This window comes from Sander vitreus, unplaced genomic scaffold (assembly GCF_031162955.1).
Source record: "Sander vitreus isolate 19-12246 unplaced genomic scaffold, sanVit1 ctg287_0, whole genome shotgun sequence".
Taxonomy (NCBI): Eukaryota; Metazoa; Chordata; class Actinopteri; order Perciformes; family Percidae; genus Sander; species Sander vitreus.
The window spans coordinates 67591-91068 of NW_027595442.1; the positions used below are offsets into that span (position 1 = coordinate 67591).

The 23478-nt window shown below is 32.4% G+C and overlaps 1 protein-coding gene across 1 annotated transcript in view; it reads left to right on the plus strand.

The window, feature by feature from the left end:
• Window positions 1-23478, plus strand: part of LOC144513565 (neural cell adhesion molecule L1.1-like) — a 95064-nt gene that overhangs the window by 64612 nt on the left and 6974 nt on the right. Inside the window, exons 16-24 of the mRNA XM_078244674.1 lie at window positions 17332-17538; window positions 18056-18126; window positions 19116-19335; window positions 20311-20417; window positions 20996-21263; window positions 21764-21886; window positions 22210-22377; window positions 22494-22607; window positions 23271-23420. Of these exons, the coding sequence (XP_078100800.1) occupies window positions 17332-17538; window positions 18056-18126; window positions 19116-19335; window positions 20311-20417; window positions 20996-21263; window positions 21764-21886; window positions 22210-22377; window positions 22494-22607; window positions 23271-23420 (1428 nt within the window). The remainder of the gene's footprint in view (window positions 1-17331; window positions 17539-18055; window positions 18127-19115; window positions 19336-20310; window positions 20418-20995; window positions 21264-21763; window positions 21887-22209; window positions 22378-22493; window positions 22608-23270; window positions 23421-23478) is intronic.

The window sequence follows — 23478 nt, forward strand, 5'->3', positions numbered from 1 at the left end:
ACATACTATACTACGACTTTTTCGTGTATATTTTCGACATACTATACTATGATTTTTTTGTGTGAATTTTCGACATACTATACTGTGACTTTTTTTTCGACATACTATACTACGACTTTTTATGACTTTTTTCGACATACTATACTACAACTTTTTATGACTTTTTCGTGTATATTTTCGACATAGTATACTATGATTTTTTATGACTTTGTTTCGACATGATATACTATGACTTTTTTTCACTTTTTGACATACTATACAATTACTTTTTATGACTTTTTTTCGACATATTATACTATGACTTTTTATGACTTTTTTCATGTATATTTTCGACATTCTATACTATGATTATTTCAGGACTTTTTTTCGACATCCTATACTATGACTTTTTTTCAGTTTTTTCGACATACTATACTATGACTTTTTTTCAGACATGCTATACTATGACTTTTTCGTGTACTTTTTTTTCAACATACTATACTATGACTTTTTTGTGACTTTTTTCAACATACTATACTATGAATTTTTCGTGTATCTTTTTGACATACTATACTACGACTTTTTATGACTTTTTCATGTATATTTTCAACATAGTATACTATGATTATTTCGGGACTTTTTTCGACATCCTATACTATGACTTTTTTCAGTTTTTTCGACGTACTATACTATGACTTTTTTCAGTTTTTTAGACATACTATAATATGACTTTTTTCAGCATGCTATACTATGACTTTTTCGTGTATTTTTTTCGACATCATATACTATGACTTTTTTTGACTTTTTTCAACATACTATACTATGACTTTTTCGTGTATCTTTTCGACATATTATACTAAGACCTTTTATGACTTTTTTCGACATACTATAATATGACTTTTTCTAACTTTTTTCAACATACTATACTATGATTCTTTCGTGTATATTTTCGACATACTATCTACTATAACTAGTATACTATGATTTTTTATGACTTTGTTTCGACATGATATACTATGAATTTTTCACTTTTTTGACATACTATACAATTACTTTTTATGACTTTTTTCGACATACTATACTACGACTTTTTATGACTTTTTCATTTATATTTTCGATATAGTATACTATGACTTTTTTTCGACATACTATACTATGACTTTTTTCGACATACTATACTACGACTTTTTATGACTTTTTTCGACATACTATACTTTGACTTTTTCATGTATTTTTTTCGACATCATATACTATGACATGTTTGTGACTTTTTTCAACATGCTATACTATGACTTTTTCGTGTATCTTTTCGACATACTATACTAAGACCTTTTATGACATTTTTTCACATACTATATTATGACTTTTTATAACTTTTTTCAACATACTATACTATGATTCTTTCGTGTATATTTTCGACATACTATCTACTATAACTTTTTCATTTAAATTTTCGACATACTATACTATGACTTTTTTAATGACTTTTTTTGACATACTATACTATGACTTTTTCGTGTATATTTTTGACATACTATACTGTGACTTTTTTATGTATTTTTTTGACATATTATATTATGACTATTTTGGGACTTTTTTCGACATACTATACTATGACTTTTTGTCGACATACTATACTATGACTTTTTTTCGACCTACTATACTATGACTTTTTTCGACATACTATACTACGACTTTTTATGACTTTTTTCGACATACTATACTACAACTTTTTATGACTTTTTCGTGTATATTTTCGACATAGTATACTATGATTTTTTATGACTTTGTTTCGACATGATATACTATGACTTTTTTTCACTTTTTTGACATACTATACAATTACTTTTTATGACTTTTTCGACATATTATACTACGACTTTTTATGACTTTTTCATGTATATTTTCGATACAGTATACTATGACTTTTTTTCGACATACTATACTATGACTTTTTGTGTGAATTTTCGACATACTATACTACGACTTTTTATGACTTTTTTCGACATACTATACTTTGACTTTTTCGTGTATTTTTTTCGACATCATATACTATGACATGTTTGTGACTTTTTTCAACATGCTATACTTTGACTTTTTCGTGTATTTTTTTCGACATCATATACTATGACATGTTTGTGACTTTTTTCACATACTATATTATGACTTTTTATAACTTTTTTCAACATACTATGCTATGATTGTTTCGTGTATATTTTCGACATACTATCTACTATAACTTTTTCATTTAAATTTTCGACATACTATACTATGACTTTTTCGTGTATATTTTCGACATACTATGATTTTTTCGCGTGAATTTTCGACATACTATACTGTGACTTTTTTTTCGACATACTATGCTACGACTTTTTATAACTTTTTTCGACATGCTATACTACAACTTTTTATGACTTTTTCGTGTATATTTTCGACATAGTATACTATGATTATTTCGGCACTTTTTTCGACATACTATACTATGACTTTTTTTAGCATGCTATACGATGACTTTTTCGTGTATTTTTTTCGACATCATATACTATGACTTTTTCGTCTATCTTTTCGACATACTATACTAAGACCTTTTATGACATTTTTTGAAATACTATATTATGACTTTTTATAACTTTTTTCAACATACTATACTATGATTCTTTCGTGTATATTTTCGACATACTATCTACTATAACTTTTTCATTTAAATTTTCGATATACTGTACTATGGCTTTTTCTGACTTTTTTGACATACTATACTATGACTTTTTATGACTTTTTTTTACATACTATACTACGACTTTTTCGTGTATATTTTCGACATAGTATACTATGATTTTTTATGACTGTTTTCGACATGATATACTATGAATTTTTCACTTTTTTGACATACTATACAATTACTTTTTATGACTTTTTTTCGACATATTATACTACGACTTTTTTATGACTTTTTCATGTATATTTTTCGACATTCTATACTATGATTATTTCAGGACTTTCTTCGACATCCTATACTATGACTTTTTTTCACTTTTTTTGACATACTATACTACGACTTTTTTCGTATATTTTTCGACATACTATACTATGATTTTTTTGTGAATTTTCGACATACTATACTGTGACTTTTTTTTCGACATACTATACTATGACTTTTTATGACTTTTTTTCGACATACTATACTACAACTTTTTTATGACTTTTTTCGTGTATATTTTCGACATAGTATACTATGATTTTTTATGACTTTGTTTCGACATGATATACTATAAATTTTTCACTTTTTTGACATACTATACAATTACTTTTTATGACTTTTTTCGACATATTATACTACGACTTTTTATGACTTTTTCATGTATATTTTCGACATTCTATACTATGATTATTTCAGGACTTTTTTCGACATCCTATACTATGACTTTTTTTCAGTTTTTTTCGACATACTATACTATGACTTTTTTTCAGCATGCTATAATATGACTTTTTCGTGTATTTTTTTCAACATCATATACTATGACTTTTTTGTGACTTTTTTCAACATGCTAAACTATGACTTTTTCGTGTATCTTTTGACATACTATACTACGACTTTTTATGACTTTTTCATGTATATTTTCAACATAGTATACTATGATTATTTCGGGACTTTTTTCGACATCCTATACTATGACTTTTTTCAGTTTTTTTCGACATACTATGCTATGACTTTTTTCAGCTTTTTTTCGACATACTATAATATGACTTTTTTCATGACATGCTATACTATGACTTTTTCGTGTATTTTTTTCGACATACTATACTATGACCTTTTTATGACATTTTTTTGACATACTATATTATGACTTTTTATAACTTTTTTCAACATACTATACTATGACTTTCTTTCGTGATATTTTTCGACATACTATCTACTATGACTTTTTTCATTTAAATTTTTCGACATACTATACTATGACTTTTTTCTGACTTTTTTGACATACTATACTATGACTTTTTAATGACTTTTTTTGACATACTATACTATGACTTTTTCGTGTATATTTTGACATACTATACTGTGATTTTTTTGTGTGAATTTTTGACATACTATACTGTGACTTTTTTTTCGACATACTATACTACGACTTTTTATGACTTTTTTCGACATACTATACTACAACTTTTTATGACTTTTTCGTGTATATTTTCGACATAGTATACTATGATTTTTTATGACTTTGTTTCGACATGATATACTATGAATTTTTCACTTTTTTGAAATACTATACAATTACTTTTTATGACTTTTTTCGACATATTATACTACGACTTTTTATGACTTTTTCATGTATATTTTCGACATTCTATACTATGATTATTTCAGGACTTTTCTTCGACATCCTATACTATGACTTTTTTTCACTTTTTTTTGACATACTATACTACGACTTTTTTCGTGTATATTTTTCGACATACTATACTATGATTTTTTTGTGAATTTTCGACATACTATACTGTGACTTTTTTTTCGACATACTATACTACGACTTTTTATGACTTTTTTCGACATACTATACTACAACTTTTTATGACTTTTTCGTGTATATTTTCGACATAGTATACTATGATTTTTTATGACTTTGTTTCGACATGATATACTATAAATTTTTCACTTTTTTGACATACTATACAATTACTTTTTATGACTTTTTTCGACATATTATACTACGACTTTTTATGACTTTTTCATGTATATTTTCGACATTCTATACTATGATTATTTCAGGACTTTTTTCGACATCCTATACTATGACTTTTTTCAGTTTTTTCGACATACTATACTATGACTTTTTTCAGCATGCTATAATATGACTTTTTCGTGTATTTTTTTCAACATCATATACTATGACTTTTTTGTGACTTTTTTCAACATACTATACTATGACTTTTTCGTGTATCTTTTCGACATACTATACTACGACTTTTTATGACTTTTTCATGTATATTTTCAACATAGTATACTATGATTATTTCGGGACTTTTTTCGACATCCTATACTATGACTTTTTTCAGTTTTTTCGACGTACTATGCTATGACTTTTTTCAGTTTTTTCGACATACTATAATATGACTTTTTTCAGCATGCTATACTATGACTTTTTCGTGTATTTTTTTCGAAATCCTATACTAAGACCTTTTATGACATTTTTTGAAATACTATATTATGACTTTTTATAACTTTTTTCAACATACTTTACTATGATTCTTTCGTGTATATTTTCGACATACTATCTACTATAACTTTTCATTTAAATTTTCGACATACTGTACTATGGCTTTTTCTGACTTTTTTGACATACTATACTATGACTTTTTATGACTTTTTTTGACATACTATACTACGACTTTTTCGTGTATATTTTCGACATACTATACTATGATTTTTTTGTGTTAATTTTTGACATACTATACTGTGACTTTTTTTTCGACATACTATGCAACGACTTTTTATGACTTTTTTCGACATACTATACTACAACTTTTTATGACTTTTTCGTGTATATTTTCGACATAGTATACTATGATTTTTTATGGCTTTGTTTCGACATGATATACTATGAATTTTTCACTTTTTTGACATACTATACAATTACTTTTTATGACTTTTTTCGACATATTATACTACGACTTTTTATGACTTTTTCATGTATATTTTCGACATTCTATACTATGATTATTTCAGGACTTTCTTCGACATCCTATACTATGACTTTTTTCACTTTTTTTGACATACTATACTACGACTTTTTCGTGTATATTTTCGACATACTATACTATGATTTTTTGTGTGAATTTTCGACATACTATACTGTGACTTTTTTTTCGACATACTATACTACGACTTTTTATGACTTTTTTCGACATACTATACTACAACTTTTTATGACTTTTTCGTGTATATTTTCGACATAGTATACTATGATTTTTTATGACTTTGTTTCGACATGATATACTATAAATTTTTCACTTTTTTGACATACTATACAATTACTTTTTATGACTTTTTTCGACATATTATACTACGACTTTTTATGACTTTTTCATGTATATTTTCGACATTCTATACTATGATTATTTCAGGACATATGACTTTTTTCCCTTTTTTTGACATACTATACTACGACTTTTTCGTATATATTTTCGACATACTATACTATGATTTTTTGTGTGAATTTTCGACATACTATACTGTGACTTTTTTTTCGACATACTATGCTACGACTTTTTATGACTTTTTTCGACATACTATACTACAACTTTTTATGACTTTTTCGTGTATATTTTCGACATAGTATACTATGATTTTTTATGACTTTGTTTCGACATGATATACTATAAATTTTTCACTTTTTTGACATACTATACAATTACTTTTTATGACTTTTTTCGACATATTATACTACGACTTCTTATGACTTTTTCATGTATATTTTCGACATTCTATACTATGATTATTTCAGGACTTTTTTCGACATCCTATACTATGACTTTTTTCAGTTTTTTCGACATACTATAATATGACTTTTTTTAGCATGCTATACGATGACTTTTTCGTGTATTTTTTTCGACATCATATACTATGACTTTTTCGTCTATCTTTTCGACATACTATACTAAGACCTTTTATGACATTTTTTGAAATACTATATTATGACTTTTTATAACTTTTTTCAACATACTATACTATGATTCTTTCGTGTATATTTTCGACATACTATCTACTATAACTTTTTCATTTAAATTTTCGATATACTGTACTATGGCTTTTTCTGACTTTTTTGACATACTATACTATGACTTTTTATGACTTTTTTTTACATACTATACTACGACTTTTTCGTGTATATTTTCGACATAGTATACTATGATTTTTTATGACTGTTTCGACATGATATACTATGAATTTTTCACTTTTTTGACATACTATACAATTACTTTTTATGACTTTTTTCGACATATTATACTACGACTTTTTATGACTTTTTCATGTATATTTTCGACATTCTATACTATGATTATTTCAGGACTTTCTTCGACATCCTATACTATGACTTTTTTCCCTTTTTTTGACATACTATACTACGACTTTTTCGTATATATTTTCGACATACTATACTATGATTTTTTGTGTGAATTTTCGACATACTATACTGTGACTTTTTTTTCGACATACTATGCTACGACTTTTTATGACTTTTTTCGACATACTATACTACAACTTTTTATGACTTTTTCGTGTATATTTTCGACATAGTATACTATGATTTTTTATGACTTTGTTTCGACATGATATACTATAAATTTTTCACTTTTTTGACATACTATACAATTACTTTTTATGACTTTTTTCGACATATTATACTACGACTTTTTATGACTTTTTCATGTATATTTTCGACATTCTATACTATGATTATTTCAGGACTTTTTTCGACATCCTATACTATGACTTTTTTCAGTTTTTTCGACATACTATACTATGACTTTTTTCAGCATGCTATAATATGACTTTTTCGTGTATTTTTTTCAACATCATATACTATGACTTTTTTGTGACTTTTTTCAACATACTATACTATGAATTTTTCGTGTATCTTTTCGACATACTATACTACGACTTTTTATGACTTTTTCATGTATATTTTCAACATAGTATACTATGATTATTTCGGGACTTTTTTCGACATCCTATACTATGACTTTTTTCAGTTTTTTCGACGTACTATGCTATGACTTTTTTCAGTTTTTTCGACATACTATAATATGACTTTTTTCAGCATGCTATACTATGACTTTTTCGTGTATTTTTTTCGAAATCCTATACTAAGACCTTTTATGACATTTTTTGACATACTATACTATGACTTTTTATGACTTTTTTTGACATACTATACTACGACTTTTTCGTGTATATTTTCGACATACTATACTATGACTTGTGAATTTTTGACATACTATACTGTGACTTTTTTTCGACATACTATACTATGACTTTTTATGACTTTTTTCGACATACTATACTACAACTTTTTATGACTTTTTCGTGTATATTTTCGACATAGTATACTATGATTTTTTATGGCTTTGTTTCGACATGATATACTATGAATTTTTCACTTTTTTGACATACTATACAATTACTTTTTATGACTTTTTTCGACATATTATACTACGACTTTTTATGACTTTTCATGTATATTTTTCGACATTCTATACTATGATTATTTCATGACTTTCTTCGACATCCTATACTATGACTTTTTTCACTTTTTTTGACATACTATACTACGACTTTTTTCGTGTATATTTTTTTCGACATACTATACTATGATTTTTTTGTGAATTTTTTCGACATACTATACTGTGACTTTTTTTTCGACATACTATGCAACGACTTTTTATGACTTTTTTTGACATACTATACTACAACTTTTTATGACTTTTTCGTGTATATTTTCGACATAGTATACTATGATTTTTTATGGCTTTGTTTCGACATGATATACTATGAATTTTTCACTTTTTTGACATACTATACAATTACTTTTTATGACTTTTTTCGACATATTATACTACGACTTTTTATGACTTTTTCATGTATATTTTCGACATTCTATACTATGATTATTTCAGGACTTTCTTCGACATCCTATACTATGACTTTTTTCACTTTTTTTGACATACTATACTACGACTTTTTCGTGTATATTTTCGACATACTATACTATGATTTTTTGTGTGAATTTTCGACATACTATACTGTGACTTTTTTTTCGACATACTATGCTACGACTTTTTATGACTTTTTTCGACATACTATACTACAACTTTTTATGACTTTTTCGTGTATATTTTCGACATAGTATACTATGATTTTTTATGACTTTGTTTCGACATGATATACTATAAATTTTTCACTTTTTTGACATACTATACAATTACTTTTTATGACTTTTTTCGACATATTATACTACGACTTTTTATGACTTTTTCATGTATATTTTCGACATTCTATACTATGATTATTTCAGGACTTTTTTCGACATCCTATACTATGACTTTTTTCAGTTTTTTCGACATACTATACTATGACTTTTTTCAGCATGCTATAATATGACTTTTTCGTGTATTTTTTTCAACATCATATACTATGACTTTTTTGTGACTTTTTTCAACATGCTATACTATGACTTTTTCGTGTATCTTTTCGACATACTATACTATGACTTTTTATGACTTTTTCATGTATATTTTCAACATAGTATACTATGATTATTTCGGGACTTTTTTCGACATCCTATACTATGACTTTTTTCAGTTTTTTCGACGTATTATACTATGACTTTTTTCAGTTTTTTCGACATACTATAATATGACTTTTTTCGACATGCTATACTATGACTTTTTTATGTATATTTTCTACATACCTACTATGATTTTTTTCAAAATTTTTTACGTACTATACTATGACTTTTTGGTGTATTTTTTCGACATAGTATACTATTACTTTTTTGGGACTTTTCGACAAATTTTTATGACATTCTATACTATAACTGTGTTTTGACATACTATACTATTACTTTTTATGACTTTTTTTCGACATACTATACTATCACTTTTTTCGACATACTATACTATGATTTTTTTCACTATTTTGACGCTATACTATGACTTTTTTGTGATTTTTTTCTACATACTGAATTTTTATGACATACTATATCACGACTTTCTGCCGAAATGAACAACAAATGATAGAATGAATATAGCAATCAATATTATTTTAATCGAGTTACGGTTCATTTTGAGTCCTTATATAAGTTTATTTAGGTGTTGTTACAACAATTTGACAGTTCATTATGAGGACACATAAGACTCATATATATAACCCCCCCCACACACACACACACACACACCTCCCCCAACCCCTGACAACATCAGAGGGTGTTCAACTAAAACCATGTTGTTCAACATACTATGCTATGACTTTTTATGACTTTTTTCGACATACTATACTATAACTTTTCATGAATTTTTTCGACATACTATACTATGATTTTTCAACATACTATACTATGATTTTTTCGGGACTTTTTTCGACATACAGAATTTTTATGACATACTATATTATGACTTTCTGCTGAAATGAACAACAAATGATAGAATGAATATAGCAATCACTATTATTATTAACCGAGTTACGGTTCATTTTGAGTCCTTATATAATTTATTTAGGTTTTGTTACACCAATTTATCAGTTCATTATGAGGACACATCAGACTCATATATAACCCCACCCCACCTCCCCCAACCCCTGACAACATCAGAGGGTGTTCAACTAAAACCATGTTGTTCAACATACTATACTATGACTTTATTTCGACATTTCGACATACTATACTATACTATGACTTTTTGAGTCCTTAAATAATTTATTTAGGTTTTGTTACAACAATTTTTGAGTTCATTATGAGGACACATCATACTCATATATAACCCCCCCTCCCACCTCCCCAACACCTGACAACATCAGATGGTGTTCAACTAAAACAATGTTGTTCAACATACTATACTATGACTTTTTTCGACATACTATGACTTTTTATGACTTTTCATCATACTATACTATGACTTTTTCATGTATATTTTCTGCATACCTACTATGATTTTTTTCACTTTTTTTTACGTACTATACTATGACTTTTTGTGTATTTTTTCGACATAGTATATTGTGACTTTTTTGGGACTTTTCGACCAATTTTTATGACATTATATACTATAACTGTGTTTTGACACACTATACTATTACTTTTTATGACTTTTTTTCGACATACTGTACTATCACTTTTTTCGACATACTATACTATGATTTTTTCGTGTGAATTTTCGACATACTATACTGTGACTTTATCATGTATTTTTTCGACATATTATATTAGGACTATTTCGGGACTTTTTTCGACATACTATACTATGACTTTTTTTCGACATACTATACTATGACTTTTTTCGACATACTATACTACGACTTTTTATGACTTTTTTCGACATACTATACTACGACTTTTTAGGACTTTTTCATGTATATTTTCGACATAGTATACTATGATTTTTTATGACTTTGTTTCGACATGATATACTATGACTTTTTCACTTTTTTTACATACTATACAATTACTTTTTATGATTATTTTCGACATACTATACTATGACTTTTTTCGACATACTATACTATGACTTTTTATGACTTTTTCCGACATGCTATTCTTTGACTTTTTTCGACATACTGTACTACGACTTTTTAGGACTTTTTCGTGTATATTTTCGACATAGTATACTATGATTTTTTATGACTTTGTTTCGACATGCTATACTATGACTTTTTCACTTTTTTGACATACTATACAATTACTTTTTATGACTTTTTTCATCATACTATACTATGACTTTTTCATGTATATTTTCTACATACCTACTATGATTTTGTACACTTTTTTTTACGTACTATACTATGACTTTTTTGTGTATTTTTTCGACATAGTATACCATGACGTTTTTGGGACTTTTCGACGAATTTTTATGACATTCTATACTATAACTGTGTTTTGACATACTATACTATTACTTTTTATGACTTTTTTTCGACATACTATACTATCACTTTTTTCGACATACTATACTATGATTTTTTTCACTATTTTAACACTATACTATGACTTTTTTGTGATTTTTTTCTACATACTGAATTTTTATGACATACTATATCACGACTTTCTGCCGAAATGAACAACAAATGATAGAATGAATATAGCAATCAATATTATTATTAATCGAGTTACGGTTCATTTTGAGTCCTTATATAAGTTTATTTAGGTTTTGTTACAACAATTTGACAGTTCATTATGAGGACACATCAGACTCATATATATAACCCCCCCACACACACACACACCTCCCCCAACCCCTGACAACATCAGAGGGTGTTCAACTAAAACCATGTTGTTCAACATACTATACTATGACTTTATTTCAACATACTATACTATGACTTTTTATGACTTTTCGACATACTATACTATGACTTTTTCGGGACTTTTTTTGACATATTATACTATGAATTTTTATGACATACTATACTATAACTCTTTATCACTTTTTTCGACATACTATACTATGACATTTCGACATACTGTACTATAACTTTTTCACGACTTTTTATGACTTTTTCTACATGACTTTTTTTTCAACATACTATACTATGACTTTTTTCGACATACTATACTATGACTTTTTTTCATTTTTTTGACATACTATACTATGACTTTTTGTGTATTTTTTCGACATATTATACTATGACTTTTTCAAAACTTTTTTCGACATACTGAATTTTTTATGACATACTATATTATGACTTTCTGCTGAAATGAACAACAAATTATAGAATGAATATAGCAATCATATAGTTACGGTTCATTTTGAGTCCTTATATAATTCATTTAGGTTTTGTTACAACAATTTGTCAGTTCATTATGAGGACACATCAGACTCATATATACCCCCACTCCCACCTCCCCCAACCCCTGACAACATCAGATGGTGTTCAACTAAAACAATGTTGTTCAACATACTATACTATGACTTTTATTTTTTTCGACATACTATGACTTTTTATGACTTTTTCGACATACTATACTATACTATGACTTTTTGAGTCCTTAAATAATTTATTTGGGTTTTGTTACAACAATTTTTTGAGTTCATTATGAGGACACATCATACTCATATATAAGCCCCCCTCCCACCTCCCCAACACCTGACAACATCAGATGGTGTTCAACTAAAACAATGTTGTTCAACATACTATACTATGACTTTTTTTCGACATACTATGACTTTTTATGACTTTTTCATCATACTATACTATGACTTTTTTCATGTATATTTTTCTGACATACCATACTATGACTTTTTTTCACTTTTTTGACATACTATACTATGACTTTTTTGTGTATTTTTTTCGACATAGTATATTGTGACTTTTGGGACTTTTTCGACCATATTATACTATGACATTATATACTATAACTGTGTTTTGACATACTATACTATTACTTTTTTATGACTTTTTCGACATACTGTACTACTTTTTCACTTTTTCGACATACTATACTACTTTTTGATCTTTTTCGACATACTAGTGAATTTTCTGACTTTTGCATACTATACTGTGACTTTATCATGTATTTTTTTCGACATATTATATTAGGACTACTTTTCTATGACTTTTTTTTCGACATACTATACTATGACTTTTTTTCGACATACTATACTATGACTTTTTATCTGACATACTATACTATGACTTTTTTATGACTTTTTCGACATACTATACTACGACTTTTTAGGACTTTTTTGACATGCTATACTATGACTTTTTATCGACATAGTATACTATGACTTTTTTATGACTTTGTTTCGACATGACTATACTATGACTTTTATCACTTTTTTTCGACATACTATACTATGACTTTTTATGATTATTTTTCGACATACTATACTATGACTATGACTTTTTTCGACATACTATACTATGACTTTTTATGACTTTTTCGACACTATACTATACTCTTTGACTTTTTTTCAGACATACTATACTACGACTTTTTATGACTTTTTGACATACTATATTTTTTCGACATAGTATACTATGACTTTTTATCGACATACTATACTATGACATGCTTTATGCTATTTCGACATACTATATCACTTTTTTTGACATACTATACACATTACTTTATTATGACTTTTTTTCATACATACTATACTATGACTTTTTTCATGTATATTTTCATACATACCATACTATGACTGTACACTATTTTTATGCATTCATACTATGACTTTTTATATACTATGACATACTATACTATGACTTTTTGTGACTTTTTCGACATACTATACTATGACTTTTTTTGACATTTTTTTGACATACTATACTATAACTGTGTTTTGACATACTATACTATTACTTTTTATGACTTTTTTTCGACATACTATACTATGCACTTTTTTCGACATACTATACTATGATTTTTTTTCACTATTTTAACACTATACTATGACTTTTTTTGTGATACTACATACTGAATTTTTATGACATACTATATCACGACTTTCTGCCGAAATGAACAACAAATGATAGAATGAATATAGCAATCAATATTATTATTAATCGAGTTACGGTTCATTTTGAGTCCTTATATAAGTTTATTTAGGTTTTGTTACAACAATTTGACAGTTCATTATGAGGACACATCAGACTCATATATATAACCCCCCCACACACACACACACCTCCCCCAACCCCTGACAACATCAGAGGGTGTTCAACTAAAACCATGTTGTTCAACATACTATACTATGACTTTATTTCAACATACTATACTATGACTTTTTATGACTTTTCGACATACTATACTATGACTTTTTCGGGACTTTTTTTGACATATTATACTGAATTTTTATGACATACTATACTATAACTCTTTATCACTTTTTTCGACATACTATACTATGAATTTCGACATACTGTACTATAATTTTTCACGACTTTTTATGACTTTTTCTACATGACTTTTTTTCAACATACTATACTATGACTTTTTTCGACATACTATACTATGATTTTTTTCATTTTTTTGACACTATACTATGACTTTTTTGTGTATTTTTTCGACATATTATACTATGACTTTTTCAAAACTTTTTTCGACATACTGAATTTTTATGACATACTATATTATGACTTTCTGCCGAAATGAACAACAAATTATAGAATGAATATAGCAATCAATAGTTACGGTTCATTTTGAGTCCTTATATAATTCATTTAGGTTTTGTTACAACAATTTGTCAGTTCATTATGAGGACACATCAGACTCATATAAAACCCCCCCTCCCACCTCCCCCAACCCCTGACAACATCAGATGGTGTTCAACTAAAACAATGTTGTTCAACATACTATACTATGACTTTTTTCGACATACTATGACTTTTTATGACTTTTCGACATACTATACTATGACATTTCCAGGACTTTTTTTTGACATATACTGAATTTTTATGACATACTATACTATAACTTTTTATGACTTTTTTCGACATACTATACTATGACTCATTCGACATACTATACTATGATTTTTCACGACTTTTTTGACGACTTTTTTTTGACATACTACAGTCAGGTCCATAAATATTGGGACATCGACACAATTCTAATCTTTTTGGCTCTATACACAACCACAATGGAGTTGAAATGAAACGAACAAGATGTGCTTTAACTGCAGACTTTCAGCTTTAATTTGAGGGTATTTACATCCAAATCAGGTGAACGGTGTAGGAATTACAACAGTTTGTATATGTGCCTCCCACTTTTTAAGGGACCAAAAGTAATGGGACAGATTAACAATCATAAATCAAACTTTCACTTTTTAATACTTGGTTGCAAATCCTTTGCATTCAATTACAGCCTGAAGTCTGGAACGCATAGACATCACCAGACGCTGGGTTTCATCCCTGGTGATGCTCTGCCAGGCCTCTACTGCAACTGTCTTCAGCAAGTGAAATGCATGCTCAATCTGATTCAGATCAGGTGATTGACTTGGCCATTGCATAACATTCCACTTCTTTCCCTTAAAAGACTCTTTGGTTGCTTTCGCAGTATGCTTCGGGTCATTGTCCATCTGCACTGTGAAGCGCCGTCCAATGAGTTCTGAAGCATTTGGCTGAATATGAGCAGATAATATTGCCCGAAACACTTCAGAATTCATCCTGCTGCTTTTGTCAGCAGTCACATCATCAATAAATACAAGAGAACCAGTTCTATTGGCAGCCATACATGCCCACGCCATGACACTACCACCACCATACTTCACTGATGAGGTGGTATGCTTTCGATCATGAGCAGTTCCTTTCCTTCTCCATACTCTTCTCTTCCCATCACTCTGGTACAAGTTGATCTTTGTCTCCTCTGTCCATAGGATGTTGTTCCAGAAATGTGAAGGCTTTTTTTAGATGTTGTTTGGCAAACTCTAATCTGGCCTTCCTGTTTTTGAGGCTCACCAATGGTTTACATCTTGTAGTGAACCCTCTGTATTCACTCTGGTGAAGTCTTCTCTTGATTGTTGACTTTGACACACATACACCTACCTCCTGGAGAGTGTTCTTGATCTGGCCAACTGTTGTGAAGGGTGTTTTCTTCACCAGGGAAAGTATTCTTCGGTCATCCACCACAGTTGTTTTCCGTGGTCTTCCGGGTCTTTTGGTGTTGCTGAGCTCACCGGTGCGTTCTTTCTTTTTTAAGAATGTTCCAAACAGTTCATTTGGCCACACCTAATGTTTTTTGCTATCTCTCTGATGGGTTTGTTTAGATTTTTTCAGCCTAATGATGGCTTGCTTCACTGATAGTGACAGCTCTTTGGATCTCATATTGAGAGTTGACAGCAACAGATTCCAAATGTAAATAGCACACTTGAAATGAACTCTGGACCTTTTATCTGCTCCTTGTAAATGGGATAATGAGGGAATAACACACACCTGGCCATGGAACAGCTGAGCAGCCAATTGTCCCATTACTTTTGGTCCCTTAAAAAGTGGGAGGCACATATACAAACTGTTGTAATTCCTACACCGTTCACCTGATTTGGATGTAAATACCCTCAAATTAAAGCTGAAAGTCTGCAGTTAAAGCACATCTTGTTCGTTTCATTTCAACTCCATTGTGGTGGTGTATAGAGCCAAAAAGATTAGAATTGTGTCGATGTCCCAATATTTATGGACCTGACTGTATACTATGACTTTGTTCAATGAAGAAAAAGGCTTCTAATAGTACAGAGGATAAGCTCTCGCATTGTAAAAGTTCAACATAATATATATAAACTAGTTATTTGCTACTGTTCTCGAGACTGTTAAACTTTGATCGTTATGTTATTGTCATCATAACTGTTAATATAGTAGTAAAATAGCCATTGGTCTAGTCAATTGTTTTGTTGTATCTCTATAGTGTCAAACTGGACAAAACTTTGCTTATACTGCATAGGTCCAAACCAATGTCCAATCTAAGATGTATGTATTAGTATTACATATGTATAAATATATGTAACGTATTAGCATCCGCTCTAGTATAACTGTGTCACTCTCTCAGAGTTCATCGTGGAGTTCCAGGTCCTAACATTTGACAGGAAGTAGTAATAACTGCTCCTAACATTTGACAGGAAGTAGTATTAACTGTGTCCTTCTCTCAGAGTTCATCGTGGAGGCCCGGGAGGAGCGACACACTAAGGGGGGGAAGTGGCGGTGGGAGGAGTGGAAGACAGTTCCTGGGGAATTCAACCACCTGGAGCTGACCCTCCATCGTTTCTGCACTTACCGCTTCAGGGTCACTGCCATCAACGAGCTGGGCCGCAGCGACCCCAGCGAGCCCTCACAGACATATGAAACGCCGCCAGGTGGTAAGCGACGCCCGCCACTCTCACTGTAAAGTTTGGGTTAGAGTTTAATTAAAGCAGTCTGGTCAGAAGTTTGATTCCCACACTGATCCTGTGTCCATGATCTGTCAACTGTCAGCCTGCGACAGGAGAATACATATTTATGTCTTATTTAATCATCATTTAAGGAAGAATTTAACATTTTGTCTTTATTTCTTTCTTGTTAGATCTGAAGGTTGATACTATTCGAAGAGTAGTGTCGGGAGAGCAACCAGCCTGCAGCTGGTTAGCTTAGCTTAGTGTATTTAAAACCCGGCCAAGAAATAGTTCCTTAAAACCAAAACTGGTTTTTACACTTTGATTACGGATTACACAACATTTTTTCATCCATTTTTCCAATCTTCATACTAAACTAAGGGGGACATATTTTGCAGAGGTATCAATCTTCTCATCTGACTCAGCAAGAAAGCAAAGACATGTATGTGTCAAACTTTATTTCTTTACTTTGTTATCTGTCTTTTTCCCCTGTCTCCTTCTGCAGTTCCTGACAGTAACCCGACGGGTGTGCGCAGTGAGTCCACAGACCCAAATACTCTGATCATCACCTGGGATGTGAGTACTTCAGTCTGTAAGGGACCGTATTTGTGGAATGGACCACCGGAGGAAAATAGGGGAGGGTCATGTCTTTTTATTCTTTGTTGAGGGGAGGGTCACCCAACCTTTTTTAGTCTGTGGGGGGGGGGGGTGTTTTTGTAAAACAGCCTATATTTGAGCTCTACATAGTTGATTTCTCGCATTAAAAAAGTCTCAGAAGTGAATTTTGTGATGAAATAGCAGACGAACAATGTCTAAAGTTTCCAGTGGTTGTTGTGATTGTTGCAGCACTTTGGACACTGACACACTTTGAATTTCTGATTCCCGCGCCCACAGCTCCGCGCCTGAGTCCTGGTGATTTGAAATTGTGCAAACGACAGCATTTTTGAAGTTCATCTGTGAAATGGAGTGTTGCTTCGGCAGCTTTACCTATATGCAAAAATATACAATGACTGAGGAAGCCTAGTGATGAGTCCATAGCAACCTGTTCATAGTCAATTTGTTATTACCCAGTGTGCTTTGTTGAACTTGCTTTGTTGGTCTCAATGTTTTATTGTTTTATTTCATGTGAATACTAGTTTACTAGAGGAGTAACTTCTTAACTTCTCAATGCACTAATGCAGGAAGTGTGCATTTAGTTTCCATGCGTATTGTGTTTCCACAACAATGTTAGTGAGTAAATCTCCTGAAATGGCCACCATCTTGGTGGAGTGTGATGTGTAAGATGACAAAGCAGAGGTTAAGTCATGTATGTCATGGTTGTAGAAAAACAGTGGTTATCTGTACAGAAGGCATCAATACATTATTTTCCCAATCATTTTGGAGGGTCATAGAAAAATGTATTGCTGGCGAAGGGAGGGTCAAGTCTATTTTGACTAAAGATCCCAAAACTCCTCCGGTAGCCCCTTAAATAAAGAAAGAACAGTCCCTCATCATCCGTGTCGAAGCACGCACTCCAACTTTGATCAAAAAATCAATTTAATATTGTGTATTGTGTGTATTTCCAGGAGATGGACAAGCGCTTACATAACAGCCATGGCTTCCTGTACAAGGTGTTCTGGAGGAAGGCTGATAGTGTACACTGGAACCACCAAGACGTAACGTCTCCACCGTTCATGGTTAACAACACAGGAACGTACACACCGTTCGAGATCAAAGTCCAGGCTGTCAACTCTCTCGGAGAAGGACCGGCACCGGAGCCCGAGATCGGACACTCTGGAGAGGAAGGTACGTTATCCGAACTCTATTGATCATTTATTCCAGAGCAACACAGAGTAATAGTGAGTTATAGCTTCACCCTGTCAAAAAAAAAAACATACAACACAATACTACAACACACAAACATAAAGATCAATAAATATACAGTAAACACACAGTCTTTGAATTAAATTACATGTTTGTTGTATCTAACAGTAAACAAAACTTTGGAATGCTAGCACATATAGTTTCTCACCAATCATCAACAAAAAGATCTTCCTCCTAGTTTCTACACAAATTACCTTCTTTATGGCCAAGAAGAGAATTCCTTCAGACTAAATGTGTGTGATTTGAAGGAACTTGTGTCTGTAGTAAACTCTATGTAGAGGCTAATTGTTCTTCATACAGAGCAACAAATACTTGAAGACCATTTTTGTACAAGAACTTAGTAATTACATCCCTCATAAAAGAGGTCAAAGTTCCTTTCTCAAACCAGAGAGTCTGGAACATCTTAAAATGAGAGTGCATCACATCGAGGTCTGCAGAAATGTCAAATCCAATGAAAGAGACCGGCAGTTAGACGACTTGTTTTGTTGGGATCTTGTTTCTGGTAGAACAGAAGCGCTCGGGTGTGCAGCTTGTTCATCGCTCTCAGTGGTTTTCTAACAGAAAATATCTCTCTGTCAAGAGCCAAAAGCCTGAATGATTGATGGACACATTTATGTGTAACATAACCATTTGGATGAGTTTTTTGAGTCTCAGTTTGGGCCGACAGGCTGACACAAGAGCGGTCTTATCAGGCAGTTTCGTGGGCAGATGGAGCCTCATCCTCGCCCATCAGCTTGTAGACTGGGGGCACAGTTGTCTATGATATGAGGCGAAATAATTGATTATGTTTAAACTGGGATACAATAGTATCAGTGCCCATAGAAAGTACAACAAATTAAACAAATGCAACATGTTTCTTCATTAAAATAATGATTTTTGTTTATTTGTCTCTCTCAGAGCCGGCGGAAGCACCGACTGGAGTCACAACAACCGTGATGAACAGCACAGTCCGAGTCAAGTGGAATGAAGTCCAGAATGTCCGAGGTCTGCTGCAGGGATACAAGGTACAGTTAGTACAACTTACAATGGTTATTTCTACAGTTATTACAGCTAACAACACTTATTACAACTAACAACATTTACAACAGTTATTACAACAACTCAATCTCAAGAAACACAGTCACAGAAAAACTATAAAGAGAGTATTATATATAAGAATACATGTGATATATAAAAGAAAATTAAGAGAATTTGACATAATTTGGTAAAGAGTTGAGCCGTGAGCCAAGGAAGAACTGATAACTTGTGCAGATGGCACCACCATGTGGCCACTTTTAAAACGTTTTAAAAGCATATAGTTTTGTAAGATATGAGATGTTTTCTTTACATAAATTTATGTTTTATGGCTGCAGCCGTTTTATAAATAAAGGTTAAATAAGTCAATGAAAAGTCAAACAGAAAAACAGTCCTCGAAATTCTGCAGACTTTCATTCTGAATCACCGCTGAAGATTGTAACAAAAAAAACATGCACAGTTTCCGTTCGGGTCTGTTAATCACTAACTTAGAACTGCACAGGACTAATACCTCCGTCATGCTTGGTTACACTGCACATTCATGTGGTTTATTCTGCCCCTATGTCAGATCTACATCAGGAGGTTGGGTCCACATGGGGTTCGGGGCCGCAGATCTCTGGGAAACCTGCACAAGGAGAGAGAGAAAGAGGAAAGATCTGAGCGAGGGATGGACAGAAACAGGGAGAGTCGGGTGGTGGTGGTCCACGGCACGAAGACCTCAGAGGAAGTGTCGGGGCTGCAGCTGTACTCTACCTACGAGCTGTCCATCACGGCCTTTAACAGCAAAGGAGAGGGTCCTCCCTCCTCCCCACACAGCTTCAGCACCCCCGAGGGAGGTGAGTCCACGGAAACAGAGTGATGGGAGAGCAGGGGCGGAGCATCTGGAGCTCCAGCCCCAAAGAAAGAAAGAAAGAACGAAAGAAAGAAAGAAAAAAAAAAAGAAAAAGAAAGAAAGAAAGAAAGAAAGATGATGTAGGTAGTTGGAGAACAATTTGATATAAACAGGATGTCAGCTCTACAGGATGATCATTTTCACCAGCAGCTATCATATTTTTCCCAAATGATGTTCAGATTTTGAGGCATTCTGTTATCTCAAACGGTTTGAAAGATAGTTCATAAAGCTGCTAAATGGAGCATGGCCCCGAGGGTTGGGCTGAGCCCCAAATCTTTAAAACATCTGGCTCTGCCTCTGTGTGAGATATGGACTTATTGAAGATACATTTATTAGATATGCTAAATGGTGTGTGTGTGTGTGTGTGTGTGTGTGTGTGTGTGTGTGTGTGTGTGTGTGTGTGTGTGTGTGTGTGTGTGTGTGTGTGTGTGTGTGTGTGTGTAGCACCGGGTCCTCCTGCATCGTTGAGTTTCGAGAGTCCTTCTGATAAATCCCTGATTCTGTACTGGACTCCTCCAGAAGAAACTAACGGACACCTGCTGGGATATGTGGTGCAGTATCGACAGGGTGAGTTTGCATCTTTTAGAAAGGTCTGTACTAAAGTCATCAGGGTGGGAGATAGAATAGTATATTGAAGCAGTTTAGTGTATGAGTAGATGTATAAAATATTCAAGTACCTGTACTCTGTAGCCTGACAGTGCCAGACCACAAGAGATTCTGTATGAATTACTTCTATTTGCACTATGGTGGCGATCGCCCAGGAAAAGCACAGAGAAAAGACCGGAAACTGCGTCCGTCAGGATGTGTCCGAACATGGACACAGTGGCGTTACATTAAGTGTTGTCGACTACAGAAGTTGAGTTTGGGGGGGGGTTGTCTTTCCTGTGCAGAGGTGGAGACCACGCTGCAGATGCAGATTATCAGCGATCCCAGTGTGACTCACATTGAGTTGGACTCTCTGGACCCCAGCAGCCATTACATCTTCAAAGTGATCGCACGCACCGCCGCCGGAGACGGACCGCCTATCACACGGAGGGGCGCCACCCTGCTGGAAGGAGGTGAACGAGTAACTTCACACACACCCACAACTTTACTTAGAACTTTCATTCAGTTCCTCATCTTTGTTTTATAACTTCTTCCTGTTTCCGTTACTTTCCATCTCCGTTTCTTTTAGTTCCTCCGTCCAACATCACCATCGTTTCCAGCAACACGTCCCTCAACCTGAGCTGGGTTCCTGGAGACAGAGAAAGGAACCACGGCTTCGTCATCCGCTACCTCCGGAAGAGTCGTAAGAAAAGCAGCTTTTACATTCCTGTATAATTACCAGGACTCAGAATCTGCTGACTCATGATTTTCCACAGATTTTAAACCAATTTAAAAAATAGTTAAACTGAAACTCAGAATATCAACTCATCTCCACCCCGAGCAGAAAAACAGTCCACTAAATCCTACAGATGTTTGTCCTGGATCACCGCTGAAAACTATGAAATATAAATATGCAGATTTAGTTTGAGTCTGATGATGACTAAGAGAGAAGTGGAGTGAACTGTAATTACTGGTTAATAGCATTCTGCCATCACTTCTGCTGTAGTAAACATCAACATCAGCTGTGCTGGCAGGCTGATTGGAGCATGTAAATGTCTAGTTGTCCAATCACATCTACTTGTTGTATAATACCCAATCAGCAGCTGGACTCCATGATCTCTAAATCTTATAAAAATCAGTTTGGGGTTTTCCTTAAAACAAATGAGTATAGTTTGAGTTCTGATTTACATCTGGGAGGGACAAATTAGGAATACTTGAAGTTCACTGAGTTAAAAGTTTCTGTGTGTGTGTGTGTGTGTGTGTGTGTGTGTGTGTGTGTGTGTGTGTGTGTGTGTGTGTGTGTGTGTGTGTGTCTGTCTGTGTTTGCGTACATGCGTGCGTGCGCGCGTGCGTGCGTGTGTTGCAGCCGGGGCTCAGTGGGAGGAGTCAGAGGTGGTGAACTCCACGCAGGCTTTCTATTCGCTGACAGGCCTCCAACCAGGATCTCAGTACCACCTGATGATCAAACACGGGAACGACACTCAGTGGGAAGACGTGACATGGACCATTGGACCAGGTAGTACTCACAGTGATGAGTGTAATTATTATTAAAATGGCTTCTCTTTTTGACAGCT